This window comes from Castor canadensis, chromosome 7, assembly GCF_047511655.1.
Source record: "Castor canadensis chromosome 7, mCasCan1.hap1v2, whole genome shotgun sequence".
NCBI classification, from domain to species: Eukaryota; Metazoa; Chordata; class Mammalia; order Rodentia; family Castoridae; genus Castor; species Castor canadensis.
The window spans coordinates 62,394,290-62,416,496 of NC_133392.1; the positions used below are offsets into that span (position 1 = coordinate 62,394,290).

The 22,207-nt window shown below is 37.6% G+C and overlaps 1 protein-coding gene across 7 annotated transcripts in view; it reads right to left on the reverse strand.

Annotated features, from left to right (window-relative positions):
• Positions 1-22,207, reverse strand: part of Ascc1 (activating signal cointegrator 1 complex subunit 1) — a 142,331-nt gene that overhangs the window by 119,729 nt on the left and 395 nt on the right. For 4 of the 7 annotated variants that reach the window (XM_020161910.2, XM_074079088.1, XM_074079092.1 and 1 more), the window contains exons 2-5: positions 20,784-20,923; positions 19,049-19,148; positions 13,971-14,068; positions 8,836-9,014 (exon numbers count right to left, since the gene is read on the reverse strand). In XM_020161910.2, the coding sequence (XP_020017499.2) occupies positions 8,836-9,014; positions 13,971-14,068; positions 19,049-19,148; positions 20,784-20,895 (489 nt within the window). In that variant the 5' untranslated portion in view covers positions 20,896-20,923. Of the gene's footprint in view, positions 1-8,835; positions 9,015-13,970; positions 14,069-19,048; positions 19,149-20,783; positions 20,924-21,397; positions 21,976-22,002; positions 22,206-22,207 lie in introns of those variants that run through there. The other 3 variants (XM_074079090.1, XM_074079091.1, XM_074079089.1) reach the window with 3 other exon arrangements.

Below are 22,207 nucleotides of genomic sequence, written 5' to 3' on the forward strand. Positions count from 1 at the left end.
GTTACCATAACCAGGTGAAAAATCAATATAAAGAAACCTAGAATGGTAGAAAGACAATGACTTTTAAATAGCTGTGGGCTAGGGATGTAGCTCAGAGGTAGAACACTTGCCTAGCATACACGTTTTGGTTTGATTCCCCAACACCAAAGGGGAAAATATAATAATAAAGAAAAAATATATAATATACATTTATTTATATATTCATATGTTATATATTTTATATATGCATATATTTTAAAACAGATGAAGACAACATAAGAGAGGTAAAACCAATGTTGCACATGAACACAGATGAAAAACTCCTTAATAAAGTTTCAATAAATCAAATTCAGCAATGTATAAAAAAATTATACTACATCAAGAGCAAGTTTATCTAAGGTGAAAGGTTGGTTTACCAAACACCAATGAATGTCAGTATATTCACATAATGAAGAAAAAAAATTGTGTTCATTTCAAAAATATTAAGAAAGTATCACACCCAGTCTTTTTGTTTTGTTTTTTTAATTAGCAGGAAACTAGGAACAGAATGGAATTTCTTCAAACAAGTAAAAGGCATCTGGGAAAAATCTATAGCTTACACTAAACTTAATAAAAGACTGGACTGGAGGTGTGGTTCAAGTTGTAGAGCACTTGGCTAAACCCTGAGTTCAAACCCCACTCCCACCAAAAAATAAATAAGGGGTGGGCAGGAAAACAAACAAATAAATAAATAAGGACTGAATATTCTCTTTTATGATAGGGAACAAAGAAAGAATGCTTCCTCCAACCTTTAACACTGCATTGGTGATCCTAGCAAATGCAGTAAGGTAAGGAAAAGAAGTAAAAAATAAACAGATTGACAGTACTGGGGTTTTTTTTAATTCAGGGCTTCCCACTCATAAGGCAGGCGCTCTATTACTTGAGCCACACCTCCAGCCCTAAAATAAACAGATTGGAAAGGAACAAGTAAAACTATCTTTAGTCACAAGTGACACTATTAGATAAATGAAAGTACTAAAGAAGCTATAAATCAACTTGTTACATCCTGAATTGCATCTCCCCAACCCTACCCCCAAATTCCTATGTTGAAATACTAACACACAATACCACAATGTGACTATATTTGAAGATAAATCCTCTAAAGAGGTAATTAAGGCAAAATGAGATCATATAGAGGGGCTCTAATCCAATATGTCTGGTGTCCAAATGAAAAGGGGGATTATAACACAGACACACACAAAGGGAAGACCATGTAAAGACACAAGAGGAAGAGGGCCATTTACAAGTAAAGGAGAAAGGTCTTTGAAGAAACCAATCCCACCAACATCTTTAGCACAGAGTTCTAGTCTATAGAATTGTGGGAAAAGAAATTTCTGTACTGAAGACCTCTAGTCTTTGGTATTTAGTTATAAGAGGTCTAGAAAACTAATATTACAACACTAGAACAAACTAGGTGAACTTAGCAAGGCTGCAAGATCACAGATTGATTTTTGCCCAGATACACAAAAATCAATGCACTTTATATAACAGAAATGTGTAACTGAAAACTGAAATTTAAAAATACTATTTATAATATCATCCCTAAACATAAAAAACTTAGGATAATTTTAATATAAGTAGCAAGCAATTAAAATGAAATTAAAAAGCAATTCATAAGAGCATCAAAAACCATGAAAACTGATTAGAGGCACGGCTCAAGTCGTAGAGCAACTAACTGTGTAACATGTACAAGGCCCTGTGTTCAAACCCTAATACCACCAAAAAATAAAAATAAATTTAAAAGAACATAAAAGCTAGTAATAAAATTTAACAAGCTATATGTACAACATATACACTGAAAACTGTAAGATAGGGCGGGGATGTAGCTCAATGGTAGAACTCTTGCCATGCATTTGTGAGGCCCTCGGTTCAATCCTCGGCACCAAAAAAAGACAAAAAAAAAAAAAATCTCTGCACCTTCGGATACCAAAAAAGGAAGGCTTACTGGAGATACTAGAAATTATTCTGGGAGAAAGAAGTCCAGTAAGACAACAAGATTCCAAAGAGGAAGGAAAAGAGTGACAAAGGCTCAGGAGCTAATTTAGAAATGAGAAAGACTTTGTACTTTATCTGAGACTTGAGAACAGCAAGTGGCAGAAGACCAGGTATATACTGAGGCAGAGATGGGAGGGAAAAAAAAAAAGCTAGGCACTCAAGCCTGTATTCCTAGCTACTCAGGAGGCAGAGATCAGGGAGATCACAGTTTGAGACCAGCCCAGCAAATAGTTCTTGAAACCCTACCTCGAAAGGGATGGTGGAATGGAGTTCAAACCCCAGTCCAAAAAAAAAAACTAAAAGATATAACCAAGGGAAATTAAAGAAGACTTAAATAAATGAATATATACGACATTTATGGACTGGAAGACTCAATATTAAGATGTTAATTTTCCCCAAATTGATCTATAGATTCAATACGATTCCAATAAAAATCCAAGCAGGCTTTTTGTAGCAATTAGCAAGCAAATTTTTAAATCCACATGGAAATACAAAGGATTATGAATAAAGAAAATAATCTTGAAAAAGAAGAACAAAATTGGAGAGCTTATACTGCAAGACTAGAAGACTTAACTTCAAAGGCACAGAAATCAAGTCTGTGTAGCAATGGTATAAGGACAAATGGATGAATAAAATCTAGAAATAGGCCCATACAAATAAGGTAATTTGATTTCTGACAAAGTAACCAAATCATTCAATGGGAAAAGCATAACTTTTTTCACGAAATAATGTTGGAACAACTAGACACCAATATGGTATCCCACCACCCATGGAAATTAACTCAAAAGGAATCATAGGGCTAAGTGGTAGAGTGCCTGCCTAGCATGCACAAGGCCCTGGGAGGGAGGGAGGGAGGGAGGGAGGGAGGAATACTGGATCAAATATAGACCTAAATATAAAAGCCAAAAACATTGCTTTTGGCTGGATACAGTGGTTCATACCTAAAATCCCAGCTACACTGTAGGCCTAAGTTGGAAGATCTCGGTCAGAGAGGCCAGCCCCAAGCAAAACCTCAGACCTTAATTCAAAAAATAACTAATGCACTGGGCACCAGTGGCTCACGCCTACAATCCTAGCTACTCAGGAGGCAGAGGTCGGGAGGATCACAGGTCAAAGCCACCCTGGGCAAATAGTTCATGAGATCCTATCTCAAAAAAGCATCATAAAAAAAGGCTGGTGGAGTGGCTCAAGGTGTAGGTCCTAAATTCAAACCCCAGTACCACAAATAAAGGTTGCAACAAGACTCAAATGGTAGAGTGCCGACACAGCAAAAATACGGCCCTGAGTACAATCCTCAGTACCACCAAAAAACAAAACAAAACAAAAACATAGTTTTAGAATTTGTAGCTTATAGGAGAGAATTGATAAACTTAGAAAACAAAGGTTTTTTTAGATATACAAAAAGCATGAACCACGAAAAAAATTGGACTCCATAAAAATTAGTAATTGCTCCTTTTAGAAGGGCATAGTGGTACAGTTGTAGTCCCAGCTACTCTGGAAGCTAAAGCAGGAGGATCACTCGAGCCCAGGAGTTCAGGGCCAGCCTGGCCAAAATAGTAAGACACCCATCTCAAAAAAAAACCTATTTTCTATGATTTAAGTAAAGGAATGCTAACACCGTCCCTATTTTAGAAGATGATGGAACTGTGTCCGAAATGTCAAATGAGTTTCAGAGGTACTAAAACAGGAGTGGACACCACACAGTCTATGAGCAAACAACTGCTACCACGGTGAACAGGTTATATTCTTCAAGGCTTCTGTAAGGGAACTCATCTAAATTGCAGTCATTAAATGCAGAGTGCTACTGGAACATGTCTACAGGCTTTCATAGCCATCTGCCTGTCACTCTAAGATCACAATAAAAGTCACTAAAAATCTCTTCCATATAATGCAGAGAATGGTCCCTTTTTCATTTCCTCTTTTATGCTAGGTTTATTTCCTGTTATCAGGGCCTGATTTAAAAGCAGGAAAGAGGCTATGTCAGTAGGTAGACTACCTGAAAGCAGGAAGGAAGTACTTCACACTGATTAAGACCAGCATGACGTGCATAGTGGACAGTCTCATTCTGACTGAATTAAAATATTTCCAATATTTGCTCCCCATTAGACCATGCCAGCAGCCAAAAGAAAAGTGAGAAAATGAAAAATAACACACACACATACACAAAGAAAAAAAAGACTAATTTATTAAAAATCTACTTGCTTTATACAAGGCATATGAAACATTCTAAGGAACAAAGAATGACTAAACTTCAACTAGTTGGCATTTACGAGGTAAAATAATTTCAAAATTACCAACCTCTCTCCACCAAAAAAAATCACCAGCCTATAAATGACATTTTGGTATTCCTCTGTTCCTAAGGAGAATGAAATCATCCTAGTTTGAAACGTTAAGGGGAAAATGATGTTGTGATGGTTCACTAATAACATCCACATATCTCTATATATATTCTAGCATCTGACTTACAGGTATGACCTCATTTAAGCACCAAAAAGCCAAGTCAGTCATTTAAAAATGGGTTATACAATCCTACATGAAGTCTAACTGCTCAAATTCATAGTCTCTCTGTCTCTCTGTCTCTCTCTCTCTTTTTGAGATAGGGTCTCACCACGAAGTCCATGCTGACTTCAAACATATAATCATCATGTCTCAGCTTTCTGAGTGCTGGGATTACAGACATGTACCACACCTGGCTCAAAATCTCCTTAAATAGCTAATTTTACCAATTCTCTCATAACACACAAAAGTGCATGGTTTCTAATACTTCTATACCTGTATATCTACCTCTCACCATCTTCTAACATCTATGACCCTAACACCTAAGATTTAGCTTTAGCAACATGGCCATGACAGCAGAAAGGAAAGGAAAAATGAAAAGAAAAAAAAGCAAAGGAGGAAAGAAGAAAGGACCTTTTAAATTTTTTCACTTAAAACATTTTCATTGATGCTGCCCACAACTATCAAAGCTAGCCTTCATCTACTCATAACACTCCAAATGATACAACGCTAACCTAGCCAGCAGTAAATACAGAAGTAGCAGCTGCCACTCATTAAATGTTTATTATGGATCAGGCACCATGCTGAGTTCTTTATTTCATCTAACCTTCCTACAACCCTCCCAAGAAGTCTCCAAAGATTTGGAGAAATTTTTTAAAAATCTGGAATTCATTTGTTTAAGTGTTGACAGATTAAGGAATCCAAAGTCAGATCTTGATCCAACTGTCTCAAGAACCAAAGATATTAACCACTGCTCTATTTTTTCCAAATGCTCTTATTCCTCTCTTCATTACAAGATCAAAAAAGCACAACATGAACATACATACACAAAACAAAATGAGTTTTGACCTAAACTTCACACCATACATGTACTTCTGTGTGGGGTATGTGATGCTGAGGATGGAACCTAGGGCCTTCAGCGTGCTAGGCAAGTGCCGTTATACAAATATTAACTAGATCATAAAACTAAATATAAAAAATCAAAAAAAAAAAAAAGCCATAAAATTTCTAAAAGAAAGCGTAAGGGAACCTCTATATCTTGCAATTGGGCAGAGAGTTCTTAAACATGACATTAAAAGTAGATACAGGGTTGAAGGTGTGGCTCAAGTGATAGAGCTCCTGCCCAGCAAGTGCAAAGCTGAATTCAAACCACCAAAAAAAAAAAAAAAAAAAGTAGCAACCATAAAAGAAAAAAAAAAAATCAAACTAGACGTCATCAAAATTTGAAACATACTAATAAGAGATTGAAAAGAAAAACCATAGACTGGGGAAAATATCTGCAAATTACGTATTCTTGAAAAAGCTTCTATCCAGAAAATATATATACATACATACAAATGTACAGTAAAAAATGTAATTTTAAAATGGACAAGAGACATGAACCTCACCAAAGAGGATATGAGGATGACTTAAAAAACAAAACAAAAAAACCTTTTCAACATCAGTAGTTATCAGAGAAATGTAAATTAAAACCTCAGTAAAATGTCACTCCATGCCTACTAGAATGGCTAAAATAAAAAACAGTGACAATACCAAATGCTGGTGTGATCCACAGAAACTGAAATTCTCAAGATGCTAGTAGAAATGCAAAATGGTGAAAACACTCTAAAAACAACTTGGCAGTTTCTTACAGTTAAATACACACCAACTAAATATAATTCCATTCCTAGATATTTACTGACAAGAAATGAAAACTTACGTTCACACAAAAACCTATACAAAAATGTTTGTCGCACTTGTATTCCTAATTGCCCCAAACTTGAAAAACCCCAAAGATATCCTCCAATAGGCAGATAAATAAAATGTAGCACATCCACAAAGTGGAATATTACTGAGCAAGAATGAGGAACAACTGATACAACTTAGAAGCATCTCAAAGGCATTGTGCAAGTGAAAGAAGCCAGTGACAAAAGGTTACCTAGTATTTGATTGCACTTATATATGACACTCCCAAAAAAGACAAAACTAAAAAAGGTATCAGGGACTGCTGCTGTAGTTGGAGAGGTGACTCTGAAGGGAATGCATGGAGGAGTGCTGAGATAGTTTCTGTACTGTATTCTAATTATGGTGGTGGTTAGACAACCTATATGCATGTCAGAATTTATACAAATGTACACCCAAAAAAGTCAATTTTTCCCTAAGATAATTTTAAAGATAAAAAAAATTTTAGGGCTGTGGCAATGGCTCAAGTGGTAGAGCATGTGCCTAGCAAGTGTGAGGTCCTGAGTTCAAACCTCAGTACCACCAAAAAAAAAAACAAAAAAGAAAAAAAAGAAAGAACTAATCACACTAGTGCAGAAAAATATATTTGGATTACTCATAACAGCATTACTTATCATAATGAAAAACAGAAACAATAAAAGAAGGTCAAATAACCATATATCCACATGATGGAATACTAGGTAGCCATTAAAAAATCAAGTCAGTCAGGCACCCATGGCTCATGCCCACAATCCTAGCTTCATGGGAGGCTCGAGGTTTGAAGCCAACCCCAACAAATAGTTCATGAGACCCCCATCTCCAAATCCAAAAAATAACCACAGAAAAAAAGGACTAGAGGTGTGGCTCAAGCAGTAGAGTACTTGCTTTGCAAATGCAAAACCTTGATTTCAAACCCCAGTTCCACTAAAACAAAAAGAAAATCAAGTCATCAGAGCCAGATGTGATGTTATACACCTGTAATACCAGCTACCCCAGAGGCTGAAGCAGGTGGATCACTTGAGGCTGGGAGTTCAAGACCAGTCTGGGAAACATAGCAAGAACCCTTAAGAAAAAGTAAATATATAAAGCCAAGTCATCTAAATAGCATATTAAATCAGGTTATGTTATTTTAGTTATGACTGCTATTAATTCCTATCTAATCTAAAAAGAATAGGTCAATGATTTAAGCTTTTTTCAATGACAAAACAATGCTCATGATATTAATGCTGTATTTCAAAGCAAGCAGAATATAAAGTCATACATAAAACAAATTTTAAACAGCTTGGTGGAATGACTTAAGTGGTAGAGTGCCTGTCTAGCAAGCTTGAGGCCCTGAGTTCAAACCCCAGTACAAGAAAGAGGGAAGGAGAGAGTGAAGAAGGGAGGAAGGAAGAGAGGAATAAAGGAAAGGAGGAATGAAGGAAGGAAGGAAGAGAAATCTTAATACACATTTATACATACGCACATGCACATAACATTACAAGAAAATATGGCACAATATTGTCTCAGAGGTAGGATTTATAGATGATTTCTTACTAGTCTTTTTTGTATTTTCTAAATTTTATAAAATAAACATATTGCTATCATTAATTTTTAAGTCAATAAACTTTTTAATCAATGAAAATTAATTCCAAAAGGAATTTTAAAAGTTGTTTTCTAATCTGGATTATCTGTTATTATCCTAGTCACAAACACTTCAACGTGACAATTCTATACAAAAGTTTACTTTTCAGTCACATTAATACAAATACTCCACAGCATCCTGAAGGCAGAGGTCTTCAGATATGTCATCTCATTAGCACAGAGCCACAGGTAGGGAAGACCCAAAGATGGGTCATTCATGTCTTCAATTTTTTTAAACTGTACACATAATATATAGAAAATTATGGTAAGATATGTCAATACTTTTTTTCAGTTCAGTATTAGAAGAGACAATCAGAAAATAGTTACCTTTCAATGATGGGAGAAGATTATACCTTCTTACAGTTTGAATTATGAATCTTTTTTTTTTGTTTTTAATGGAAATGGGGTTTGAACTCAGGGCTTCACACTCACAAAGCAGGCACTCTACATTTGAGCAACACTCCAGCCCATTTTGCTGTGGTTATTTTCCAGAGATGGGGTCTTATAGCCTATTCAAGGCTGGCCTTGAACCCAGATCCTGTAGTTAGGATTATAGGCTTGAGCTACTGGCATCTGGCAAATTATGAACCATTTTTATAATCTCTTTTTCCTTTTCTGGTGTGCTGGCAGCTAAACTCAGGGCCTCCTGCTTACTAGGTAGGCGCTCTACCACATGAGCCATGTCCCCACCCTTTTTGCTTTAGGTATTTTTCTAACAGGGTCTTGAGTTTCTGCCTGGGCTGACCTACATCACAGTTCTCCTTATTATGCTTCTTGCATAGCTGTGATGACATGCATGTTCCACCACATCCAGCTTTCATTGATTGAGATGGAGTCTCCGGAACTTTTTGCTTGAGCTGTCCTCAAACCATAATCCTCCTGAACTCTGCCTCCCAAGTACATGGGATTACAGGCATGAGCCACAGTATCTTGCTTTCACATATTCTTTCTTTCATATTTGACTTTTATTTTTTTAACTTTTTGAGTTTATTTGCTACTTACCATGGAGCACTTCTCCAGTACTTCCCCCTGGAACTTCAGGAATCCTTCCTGAACCTCAACCTCATTGAGAAAAAAGGCAAGGAAGTGAGTGAAGGGCTGCTTTCTTCTAAAAGTATCCAAAAGAACATCAATCCGAGTTCGGGCTGAAATGACACCATTTCGATGCTGGCCAGTGATCACTGTAAGCAAAGGGAAAGATGAACATGCTCAAGGACTCCCAAATGCTTCTAAGATGCACACCCTCTTGACACGGTCATCTCTAGAGAGCTACAGAGGTTCTCAATGTTTATACGCCCTGAACGGGTCAGTGCTGAGGCGAAGAAAGCTGTTAATGAATTCAATCTCCTCGGAGAGAGGTTCAAAACAGAGTATCTTTAAGACTAACTAATGAAGTAGAAAAAGGAGTTCAAAATCTACAAAGCACGCCCTTGTATACTGCTGACAGGAATAAAAATAGTGTGGATGCTATGGAAAAGTTTGGCAGTTCCTTAAAAAGTTGAATTACCAGATGACCCAGCAATTCTACTCTAGAGATACCCAAAATAAGTAAAAATAGGTGCCCTCCCCCCCAAAAAAAAAATCCTATACACAATATCCTATTCACAATAATAGTCAAAAGGGACAAATAACCCAAATGTCCATTGACTGAGGAATGGATACACAAATATTTCTGCACAGTGGAATTACTATTCAGTCACAAAAAGGAATGACATATTCACATATAACACAAATGAACCTTGAAAACATGATGCCAAATGAAAGAAACCAAACAGAAAAAGCTACCTATTGAGTATGGTGTGTAGCTCAACAGTACAGTGCCTCCCTAGCGTGCCCCTGGCCTTGTACCCAATCCCAAGCACCACATGTGCACACACAAAAAAGTCATCTATTGTATGCCTCCATTTCCTGGAGATACCCAGAATAGGGAAATTCATAGACACAGAAAGAAGACTGGGGGTAGCTGAAGGGTGAGGTTAGGGTAGAATGGGGAGTGACTATTCAATGGGTATGGGATTTCATTTTGGAATGACAACATGTTCTGAAATAGGTAGTGGTAATGACTGCAGAACACTGTGAATGTACTAAATGCTACTGAATTCAACAGTTTAAATGCTCAAGGTGGTATATTGTATGCTGTGTGTAGTTTACCACAATAAAAAGAAAGATATATCTCCAAGAAATTAATAGCAATTAAGGGCCAAAAAACTAAATTTTCTGCTATGTAACTTTTACCTGGATTAAAAAAAAAATACTGTGACAAAATTTAATATTAGTGATTCACTATAACAAAGTGGCGTCTACTAGAAAATAATCCTATACTCCTGTAGGAAAGCAGAAAATTTAAGATTTATCTATACATACATTGTATTTATGGATGTCAAGTTTACATTTTGGTCTGTGCTATGTCTTCAAGAATAAATAAAATAGGTAGGGCTGGTGTGGTGGTGCACACCTGTAATCCCAGCTCTCCGGAGTCTGAGGCAGGAGGATGGAGAATTTGAGGACAGCCTGGGCTGCATAGTGAGACCCTGTCTGAAGAAAGAAGAGAAAGAGAATGGAGGGGATCCACAAAACCTAGACCACTGTTTGCACAAAAAAAAAGAAAGAAAACTATTTAGCAATTAACAATCTCTAAGTAAAAATTACACTTCAGGTTTTAGAACTAGCAAGGCTTACCAAGACAGAAACTAAGAAGAGAAATAAATAGTTTACAAAATTGGTATTTCAACAGACTTAAAATATAAGGGATAGATTTCTGAAATATCACACAAAATACTGAAGTACTAAGTACCATAGTTGTAAAATGTGCTATGCACTCTGGAGATCACAAAGCCTGTTCCTTCCAGGCCAACTGTAGAAGTTTAAAAAAAAAAAAAAAATCTCATTTATTTGTCCTAATACCACCCTTTAAAGCACTCGAAATTTTCTGTATGAATGACCTTTCTATGTCAATAAAAATGAAAGTATTACACCTATTTTGTTGCAGAGAAATAGATGGAAATTTCTACAAAAAAAGAAATAAATTGTGACTATTTATGACTAGCTTAACAGGAAACCTGAGAATAGTTTCCCTAAGTAAAAACCTGACTAAATAACAACTATGAAAAAAAAAAGGAGCAGGCATGGTTGCCAAGTGGTAAGGCGTTGGTCTTGCTAAAAAAAAAAAAAAAAAGGAAAAGTAGAGTAGAGACATGTAGTTTTTTTTTAAATGTACATTATCAGATAGAATACTTTAAGAATTCAAAAGGCTCAAATATCCAGTGTTGGGAACCATCATAGCAGATACTCAAACACAGTGCTGGAGAAATAACAAAAAAGAAAGGTTCAAGCTGGGTGTCATGGTGCAGGCCTGTAACCCCACCACTCAGGAGACAGAAGCAGGAGCATCAGGAATATAGTGAGATTCTGCTCCCCACCACTATCCAAAAAGAAGAAGGTTCAAAGATCAATGGAACAAAAATTAAAGTAACAGCTCTATCTCTACCAGAGATTAAAAATAAAGTAAGAAACTAAAAGGAAAAGGGAAGGGCTTAAAACTCATGTCTATATATCTTTTGTCACATTTTAAATGTTTTTCACTTAAGAAGGTGATTTGGTAATGAACAAGATTAGTAAAATGCTTTTAATTTGGCTGGGTGTGGTAGTGCATGTCTGTAATCTCAGCACTCCCAGAGGCTGAAGCAGGAGCAGCCTGAGATATAAAGGGAGACCCTGTCACAAATTTATTTTTTTTAAATAAATAATAAAATATGCCTTCATTTTTGTAACACAAAGCTGAACAGGACACCTGAAAGATGCTTAGAAACCAATTTCCAGGAAAAGTCAAAGTTGAACAAGCAATGACTAAAGAGGAAATACAGTGGGGTTAGAAATAGTGTACATACTACACCTGAAGAGACCAGTGTTTATGTGGGTCTGAGGGCTACAACAGAAAATATACAAAAGGAAAATAATCTAAAGCACTATGTTGATTGGTTTTGTCTTGCTTTGTTTTGTTCGATTTGATATGTTTTGGCGGTAGTGCTGCTGCTAAGGATGGAACCCAGGGCTTTGTTCATGCTAAGAAAATACGACTGAAGTACACCCCAGCCCTATGTTAAGTTCTTTAAAATCTAATTCCCTAACTGCAATGACAGTATCATTTTAAAACCTTCTTTGGATATCCTATTGTTTAAGACATCAAAACAGAAAAGATCAGAAAAATTAAAACCTACCAGGTCATTTCCTTCTCTAGTTTTTAGGAGAGGCAAAATAAAATGAATGAATGACCGCAAATCCCATACCAATACAATTACAGTCTTGTTTGCACATCACAAGTCACTTTACTCTAACCAATCTGATTTTTCCATATACTTTGTTTCCCTACAAGACCAGTAAGCTAGTTTATCCTATTGCTTTTCAAGCAAATTAGTTCCAATAAATTCTTCCTTTTAACAATTAGACATACTAGATTTTCACACTGTGACATTCCTGATAAATCAAAATGGAATCTTTACAACCTTCTTACCCTTTCCTAGATAAGTTCTGGAATGATCCTGGTGTTTTAAAATAGCTAAGGCCTCCATGGTTATACAATGTTAGAATTTTTATTACAATAAAAATTTAAATGTTACTACATGCATAGAAAAAATGAGGAACATATAATAACTGTTAATAGCAATTATGTCTGGAGTTTATATCACAAAAGACTTCACTTTGTACTTACTTTCTATATAATTTCTGCAAACTTTCATTTTTTTGAAAGCATGTATTATTTTATAATCAGAAAAAAACTGGATACAGAAGTAAACTTTAACACAATTATAAAATTATCTCAAAATATCTAATTTGAAGTTCAAAGCTTAAGGTAACACTCAAGTTTGTGCACTGATAATTCCAATGAGCCAAATATGTATTTTAATAAAAGTCCTTCTAAAAATGTTGCTAAAAGTTCTGATGTAGCCAGGCACTGGTGGCTCATGCCTATAATCCTAGCTACTTAGGAGGCAGAGATCAGGAAGATCACAGTTCAAAACCAACCCAGAAAAATAGTTCACAAGACCCTATCTCAAAAAAACCCATCACAAAAAAGGGCAGGTAGAGTGGTTCAAGGTGAAGGTCCTGAGTTCAAGCCCCAGAACTGCAAAAAAAAAGTTCTGATGTTAGAGTTTGCTTACCCTACCAAAGGACGAGGGAAACCTCTGGTACTGTGCCATCCTATATGGGAGCCCATAGTTAAATTAATTAGAATTAAATAATGTTTAAAACCTGAATCCTCTGTCACACTAGCAATATTTCAAGAGTTCATAGTCACATGTGGCTGGTGACTCCTATTCTGAACTGCACACATACAGAACATTCCTGTCATCACAGAAAGTTCTTCAGACAACACTGCTCTCAAGTCAACTGTTACTATCTATCAAGGTCATTATTTTTAGAGAGCCCAAAATGAGAGCAATTTTTTCTGTTAAAATATAACAATCTTTGGGTGCTTACAGAAAACAAATAGATTTTTGGCAGCTGCTGCACACTTTTGACTTTGAAAAAAATCCTATCATTTTACAAAGAGTTTTTCAAAATGTTGTCTCTATATTGCCCCTCACTTAAAGCCATACAAGACAAAAACCTGTGACCTTGGTTCACAATGACACTTAGTAGACACTTTCTGGCTTAATTTATAATATCAAACTGTTTTCCCCATGTGAGCAGTTATTTGAGTCAGATTATATTATTTTAATCATTACTCTTACAATTTCCTTGCCAGTCTACAAAGCAAGAGTGAAAACCTTAGAGAACACATATCAAAAGGGCTGAACTTTGTTTCATACTCGCTGATCTCATTAGTTTTCTGTAATTCTAACTTGAAACAATTCATAAACTCTACTTCGAGCTATCAAAGCATAAAAGAAATCTAATACACTCCGAAATCTGGAAGCTCTATTGCATCAGCACATGGTCAAGATCAAAATCAAGGCCCAGCTGCTAAAGCCAAATTAGGTTGTCTATATCTTTTCTCATTTGGGAGATTGATATGATGTATCATAAAAAGGCAAGTAGTTATAGAATCCCAAAGAACAAAGTCACTACTTGCCTTATTTGGGTTTATGAGCATGCAAAAGTGAGTGTAAGTGTAAAATATATATACTGAGTCTCACCAATTTCTCCATCCTGTCCAGGTTTAGGAATGCTAATAGAAGTTTTTGTCTCCACTTCTATTTTCTTCTTAGTGTCCCCTCTCTTTCCAACGATATGCCTAATATACAAAAATTAACAGAAAGGGATTAAGTCAAAATAGTCCACCACAATAAATCCCTTGTGGCCAGAAGTGATTCCTGAGAGGAAAGTGCTTCACTAAAAGTTCAGTATTTATGAAGAAAATTACAAGTCATCTAGCTTTGTAGAGCATACTGCACTTTACTCATTGGAAAAATGATGCCTGTCACTAATTCAATGTATAGACAGAAAAAACATGCAAACCAACCTGCTTACTTCTCAAAATTAGATTCAGTCTGAGTTTGCAGTGCAGCAAAAAACAACAATCTGCTTTTATCTCAAAAGGTACTTTCAGCAACCAATGGGTCTACAATTTGAAGTAGGAGAACCTTGACCATGTTGGAGAACAAACTATATTATGTATTCATCCTAAAGGAATTGTCTTTAATTAATTAAATAAGGGTTAAATGTAAAAATAATAAAATTAAAACATTAAAATAAAAAAATTAAATAAGGGTTCATACCTTAGCAAAGACCAGAGTTCACCACAAAGGGTAGATTCAAAAACACAGGGAGTAAAAATGTGACCCTTGTGCTGAATTTAGCATATACACATTTTATTTGGGAAATTTCATCTAAAATATGTGGTTTTTTCAAGTTCTTTAGAAACACTAAAGATCTCAGGACTCAGGGAAAAAATGGACTGGAACCAACTCTTAACAACTCCCTGAAAATGGAACATGAGTTCATCAAAATCCCATCACTCCCTAGGGTCTTTCTTCTGTCCTCACTTCAATCATTTACTGACTCCTTTACGTAACTTGCCTGGGCCTCCTCTTATAAACAACTCAGACAATACAAAGTTGTCTTCTGAAACCCATAGTAACTAGATGTGTTAAAGTGAATGAGACTACTAAATCCCAGGAGAGAAGTTTCAGAGTCTATAAAGCACTAAGAGACCATCACAGGACTATAAAGTTAAAGAGAAGAACTCCCTACCATCAACATTATTTCAACTTCTATGATTTCAGATATACACCCAATACCATGAGTGACTATGTCTAAAACCATTCTTTTTTTCAAGAGTGCTGAGAATAGAACCTGGGCCCTTACACATGTAAGCATGCACTCTGCCATTGAGCTACACCCCAATCCTTATTCATTTATTTTTAGATGTAATGGCCAACCCTAATTATTTCCTTTAAGATCTACTATAATAAGTTAAAAAAAAAATAAGATGTTGAGCTAGGGAAATAGCTCAGTGATAGACTGCTCACCTAGCATGTGCAAGGCCCTGAGTTCAATACCCAGTACTACAAAAAAAAACAAGACAAAAGAAGTTTATAAAAGGATTAGACCTCTACAATTTCCCTGTTGTTTTCCTCTGTGTTAGACCAGACACTGTATCATACCAACTCTGTGTCAGGCCTTCATCTTTCCAGGTCTTATCAATAGTAATGCTTTCAATCAGCTTCTATTTGTTGGCATGTGGCTAGTGGACAAGCCTATCACAAAAGGTAGTGGGCTCAAAGTGCTGTAAGTAGTCTAGGCTTCAGCACCTTAGACACTCTACCATTTGAGCCACTCCACCAGGCCTACTTCAGCACCTTAGAAAGAGATTGAAGAGTTGAAGACTGATGAGGCTTTAAGAGTCAAACAAACCTTGGGCAAGTCACTTAAGCACTTTAGGCCTTTTTCTCACTTCTGAAAAGAGTGAATGTGGTATGTGCTTAGCATCCACAAGGCCCAGGCCCATACCCACCACCAAAAACAAACAAATAGAAAAAAAAAAATGGAGTCACTAATACCTATGTGTCAAAAGATTGTTGTAAGGATTAAATGTAATCATATATGAGCAACCTCCCAGATCTCCACCGAAGTCCATGCTGTCCGTTTGTTTTTTTGTTTTGTTTTAAGACAAGGTCTTGCTATGAGGCCCAGGCTGGCCTTGATGTACACCACCCTGCCTGGCTCCATGCTATCCTTACTAAATCCGTAATTGCCTCCTTCCAGATAACAGTACAGCAAGATCAAAACAGGCTTACATGGAAAATATAAAACATTCACTACAATAAACACAGATAATCAGTGGAAAGGTAACTCCTTGGTTGAATATGTAAGTAGAAATTCCTACTAGGTCAAGTGGTTCTCAGTCTTGGCTACACACTGGAATCATCTGTTGATTCCAACAACAGTCAGGTGCTGGGGACTCATGCCTGTAATCCTAGCTACTCAGGAAGCAGAGATCAGGAGGACTGTAGCTCGAAGTCAGCCAGGGAAAACATTTTGCGAGATCCTATCTCAAAAATACCTAACACAAGCCAGGTGCTGGTAGCTCACGTCTATAATCCTAGCTACTCTCAGGAGACAGAGAACAAGAGGATCATGGTTCAAGGCCAGCCTGGGCAAACAGTTTGAGAGAACCAGCTCAAAAAAAGCCATCACCAAAAAAGGACTGGTGGAGTGGCTCAAGATGTAGGCCCTGAGTTCAAACCATAGCCCCCGCCCCCCCAAAAAAAAAAAATACCCAACACAAAAACATGGCTGGTGGAGTAGCTCAAATGGTAGAGTGACTGCCTACCAAGCAAGAGGCCCTGAGTTCAAACCCCATAACACAAAATAATAATAACAATAATAATACCCAGGTCCTACTCTAAGAGATTTTATTTAATTGGCCTGGGATACACTCAGGCATTTGGGATTTTTAAAAGCTCCCAAGTTGATTCTAATGTTCACCTAAGGTGAGAACTATAGTATATAATATGGACAGGTGTTGCCAAATTAGGCTTTGATTATAAATTAGTTTAGCCAGATAATTTCTTCCTTGACCCAAATAAGCCTACACAAATGATTCATAAAAAGTCTTCCATCAGAAGATGGGTATGGTGGTTCATGCCTATAGTCCCAGCACTTGGAAGGCTGAGGCAGGAGGATAATGAGTTTGATAACTTATAACAAGTTCAAGCCAGCCTGGGCTACATAGCAAGACCTTGTCTCAAAAAAGAAAAAAGAAAGAAGTCTCCATAGCAAATATTATCAATTAGTACTTAGAAGATCCAATCTCTAATTTAACATGCAAGTCATCTGGTATGGCTCAAGTGATGGAGAGCCTACCTAGCAAGGCTGAGACCCTAAGTTCAAACCCCAATACCACCATAAAAAAAAAAAAAACATCAAGTTAGAATCAGGAAACTGAGCCAAAACATTCTAAAATCATGTTTCTTAGAGGAAAATGTCACCAGAACGTTCAAGGAAAGTGAACTATCAGGGCTAGGCTTTATTTTCCCATTTAGCCACATCCCAGGAAGAGTTCATCCTTTACAGGTGTATCAGAATGCTCTCAAAGATGATATAAATGCCTGTTGGAGCTAAATGCACATGACTCCATATTCGTAGATCTCCTCTCAGAGCACACCTAATTCATCTGGTACAACAAAAAGAAACAATAATTTATGGTCTTTCTAGTTCAGCTTAACTTCAGAGGTGTAAGCCCAAAAGAAGCCAGTTGGCCATATTAGCTGACACTATCTATTAACAGCTAATATGGGATAGAATGTGGGCACACATCCACATAAACAAACAGGCTGAAGCGATCACAAAGGTTCTAAGCAATTTATAAAGATGACCCTGAAAAAGTGTATTAGTCTTAGATAAACATTAGGGATTAATGGAACAGACACATTCCTGCCTTCAGGAAGCTTCCCATCTCGTGGAGGCGTTAACAAATAGCACATAAATAAATAAAAATGCAGATTGATAAATGCTACAAAGGAGAGGTAATCAATGTGGTTGGCAGGGATGACTAGAGTGAAAGCAGGCTTTTCTAGGGAACAATATAGTAAGATGAGAAAGGTAAAAGGAAAAGCATACACAAAAGCTCTGCAGCAGGAAGGAGCACAACACATGTGAGAAACTAAAGAAAACCAGGTAGGTGTAAGCACGAAGCCAGGGAAAGAGTAGTGTGAGTTGAAAAACACAGGACCAGCTAAGTCATGTTCAAGTTTCAGTCATTACTCTAATGGACTAGAATTCCATCTTCAATGAAGGCCACTGATAGATTTTAACCAGAGGTGGTAAAATAATCAGACTTGCCTTTTAAAAAGATCATTCCAGTCATGAACCAGTGGCTCATGTCTATAATCTTGGCTACTTAGAAGGCTGAGATCAAGAGAATCTTGGTTAAGGCCAGCCTGGGCAAATAGTTCATGAGACTCATCTCCAAAAATGGGTTGGAGTTGTGGCTCAAGAGGTAGAGCACCTGCTTTGCAAACATGAAGCCAAGAGTTCATACCCCAGTTCCACAAAACAGAAAAAAACATCATTCCAAACCAGGCATGGTGTGGCATGCCCATGATCCCAGCACTCCAGAGGCTGAGGCAGGAGAATCAAGAGTTTGGGGCCAGATTGGGCTACATAGTAAGACCCTATCTGATAAAACAAAAGAAAAGAACTGACTGGGAAGAAAGCAGGAATTAATGTGGAGAGACCAGTTAAGGAGATTATTTTAAGAAATTCACATGGCTGGAGGTGTAGCTCAATGGGTAGAGTACCTGCTTAGCAAGTGTGAAGCCCTGAGTTCAGATTCCAGTACCACCAAAAAAATGAAAAAGAAAGAAATCTACAGAGAGGGATAGCAGTGTAGAGGTAAGTGGTGGATTCAAAAGATATTTAAGAGGCAAAGTCAAGGAGTCTTTGCTCCCATTTCCTGCATGAGGGCAGGAAATACTTCTCTCTCTTTTTCTCCACTACCCCCCACCTCGTCTATAGTTTATCCTACTATACTAAAATAAATCCTTGCTAAAACTTAAAAAAAAAGAGGCAAAGTCAACAGGATGTGACAGTACACATGGAGTTGATTAATCTGTAATCAGTCCTTTGACATTTTAAGACATAAAACACTAAACTATTTTATCATTAGTAATCAAGCATTGCAGCAAGTGTGAAACACTAGGAGTCAGCTTCCTGCTGGGTGTCCTGGAAGTGCCACCCTGTGAAGCCACTGGGGACCTCAGTCACTCACTTGTAGAGCAGGCTGGGAGCACTCACAGTAGACCGGAATCCTTGAGGGGTCTGCTCCACGTCGTAGGCATCACAAGGCTCATCAGAATACTCCACGGAGTCTGCACAGAAACCATACCATCTCTTCAGAAACACTGCTGCTCCATGGGAAAGAGCCTTCTCCCCAGCTGTCAACCTCCCCCAGCACTCAAAAAGGTTAGTGCACAGGCACAAAGGGCAGCTTGGCACATCAGACCACATATCTCAAATTCCTCCTGACATGCTCTTTCAAGAAATAAAGAGCAAAAAACACATAATGACTATTTTATATACTGCAGTCTTAGGATCTTGGGAAAGCAGCATAGTATTTAACTCTTTTCTATTAGAAAGATAAGACATAATAAAAAATTTTTTACAGGCCAGTCATGGTAGGGCATGCCTGTAATCCCAGCTCCTTGGGAGGCAGAGATAGGAGGATAAAAGTTACAGGTCAGACTGGGAAACAAAGTAATCGAGACCTTTTATCAAAAAAAAAGAAACAAAAACAAAAAAACAGCAAGGTATGGTGATTTCTGACTACAATCCCAGCTACTCAGAGGAGGCATAGGCAGGAGGTTCATGTTTCAAGATCAGAAAAAACACAATACCCTATCTGAAACAAATTAAAGCAAAAAGGGGCCATATAATGGCTCAAGTGATAGAGTGCTTGCCTAGCAAGCCACCAAAAAAATTTTTTTCACTTTTTTTTGTTGAGATACAATTCATATAACATAAAATGCACCCTTTTAAAGTAAGCAGTTCAGTGTTTTTAATATTAGGGCACAAAATTACTTCACTGAATGAAACAGGAGTAATACTGGGAGACCTTACTCCATACAGCCTAGACAAAGAGAAACAAGGCTGGACATGATGGTACATCATGCCTGTAATCCCAGCACTCCAGAGGCTGAGGAAGGAGGACTGAATGTTTGTGGCCAGCCTGGGCTACATAGTGATACTCTGTCAAGAGAGAGATAAAGAGATAGAGAAGTGGGTAGGGGGCAGGGGAGAGCAGGGTGAAATAAAGGAGCATCAGCATCAGACCCCAGGCTGATGGGAGATAATGGGGAGGATCAGAGGGCAGACTGACCACCCCCCACACACCCCCGCCAAGGTCTAGGGCCCAGGGAAAAGGCTTATGAATCAAAAGGGGAAAGTCACAAAGAACATGAAAGGCCCTGTTTACGCATTAAACATGAGCCCAAGGTAAGTACCCTGGAAGTATTTAGAGCCCATCTCAACAGCTCAGGGTATTTGTTTTTTTGTTTTGGAGGGGGAAGAGGGAGGGATGGAAGAACTGGGGTTTGAACTCAGGAACTCAGGGCCCTGCGCTTGCTAGACAGGCATTCTACCACTTGAGTCACAACACCAGCCCTTTTTGCTTTAACTGTTTTTCAGATAGGGTCTCACATTTATTCCTGGGCCACCTGGATAATGATCCTCCTATTTATGCTTTCCTTGTAGCTGGAGCAACATATGCCTGCCTCTAGGCCCAGCTTTTATTGATTGAAATGAGGTCTCAAGAACTTTTTGCCCAAGCTGACCTTGAACTGCTATCCTCCCGATCTCAACCTCCCAAGCAGCTAGTGTTACAGGAGTGAACCACCCATGCTTGGCACTTTTTTTTTTTTTTTTTTGGACAGTACTGGGGTTTGAAGGTTTGAACTCAGGGCATAGAGAACATTTTACTTCTAATCTAACCCGAGAACAAGGATTACCTTGATAGAAGTTATCATCATCTTCTTCGTGTTGATAAGTCTTTTCTTGGATAGGATTCTTCCTGTAATTCCGTCCATCAATTGTTATAAGCTGTGGGCGCAGAACTTCCATGATACTTTCTCCAAACACTACTTAAGTCCTGAAAAATAAATCATCACCTTACCCTTTTAAAATTAGAAATAAAAACTCTATTATATGGATCATTATGTAGGCCTGAAAGGGTAATAACTGGGCATCAGTTCACAGTACATCCTAAGCAAAATTGTCCTACTTTCTTTGAACTGCCCATTTATAAACTATGTTAAGTCAATTGCTGCATGTTCCACCACACAACTGCATTCCTGGTTCGCTCTACACAGTAAAATAACTTGTGAACAATTTATCACCACCAAAAAAGGTGACTAAAAGGCATTGATATACAGCCCTCTGATAACTTTGAAAGAGTACAGAGATCTCTTTATTACTTTAAGCTAAAAGGAGTGCAACCTTTAATGTTTAACTATGTGCCAAATGCCTCACCCTTTCTATTGTCTGATAATTAATACAATGAGGGATATTTATTACACTTACAGGGAAGCGGCTAAGTACATTTAGAGGTGCTGTACATACATACCTAACATCAGACCCACTTGCCTGTGAAAGCAGTTAAAATATGACTTTGCCAACATATTCTCAGACTAACACAATGCTGAGAGAAATTCAATTTCCATAGGTCACTGCCCAACGATGTAAACGTCTCTGAGTCAAGCTTCTAGTCACCGCTTAATGACTTCATTCAGGAAAAAATGGTTCCTTGTGAGCTAGCTGTAGTTAAGCTCAATCCACACCCCTACCACACATAGCTTGGACAGTCATGAAATCCAGAACACTTGAGCACCCAAGAAAACAGATCAATCCTTACTCAACACACTAATGTTCAGTCCAACCCTCTGCAAGTAGGTTTCTTTAATTGGTAGTTTGCTCGCAGAACCAAGGAGAGGTTTTGTGTTTTGAAAAATAACACAAACTATATCTTGGAGAAAGAGGGGGCATAATTAGTAATGCTCAAATGGCATTGCACTCTGGTTCTCCTTCCTTTAGCAGCCCCCCCCCCAAAAAAATGAGTTCGGCAAAAACAGACTTTAATAAGCCTACTTCAATAAGTAAGCTGCAATGTGAAGTGCACGAGCCTGGAGGAAGCAGTAGTGAGACAGCAATCTGCACCTTTCTTTCCAGTACCTTCTGCGACTGAGCAGAAGGGAACACTAATTGAACCCTGCTTCGTGGAGACTGCAAAAGGCAAAACGTTATCTTTCTTCAATATCGTGGGGTGAACTGAGTCCCTGAATTATAAAAATGACAAAAAAAAAAAAAAAAAAATCCCAAGTAAGCCAAAGTGAGGAATGAAGGTTCTAATGCGGCAGGAACACCAAGCGAGAGCGAG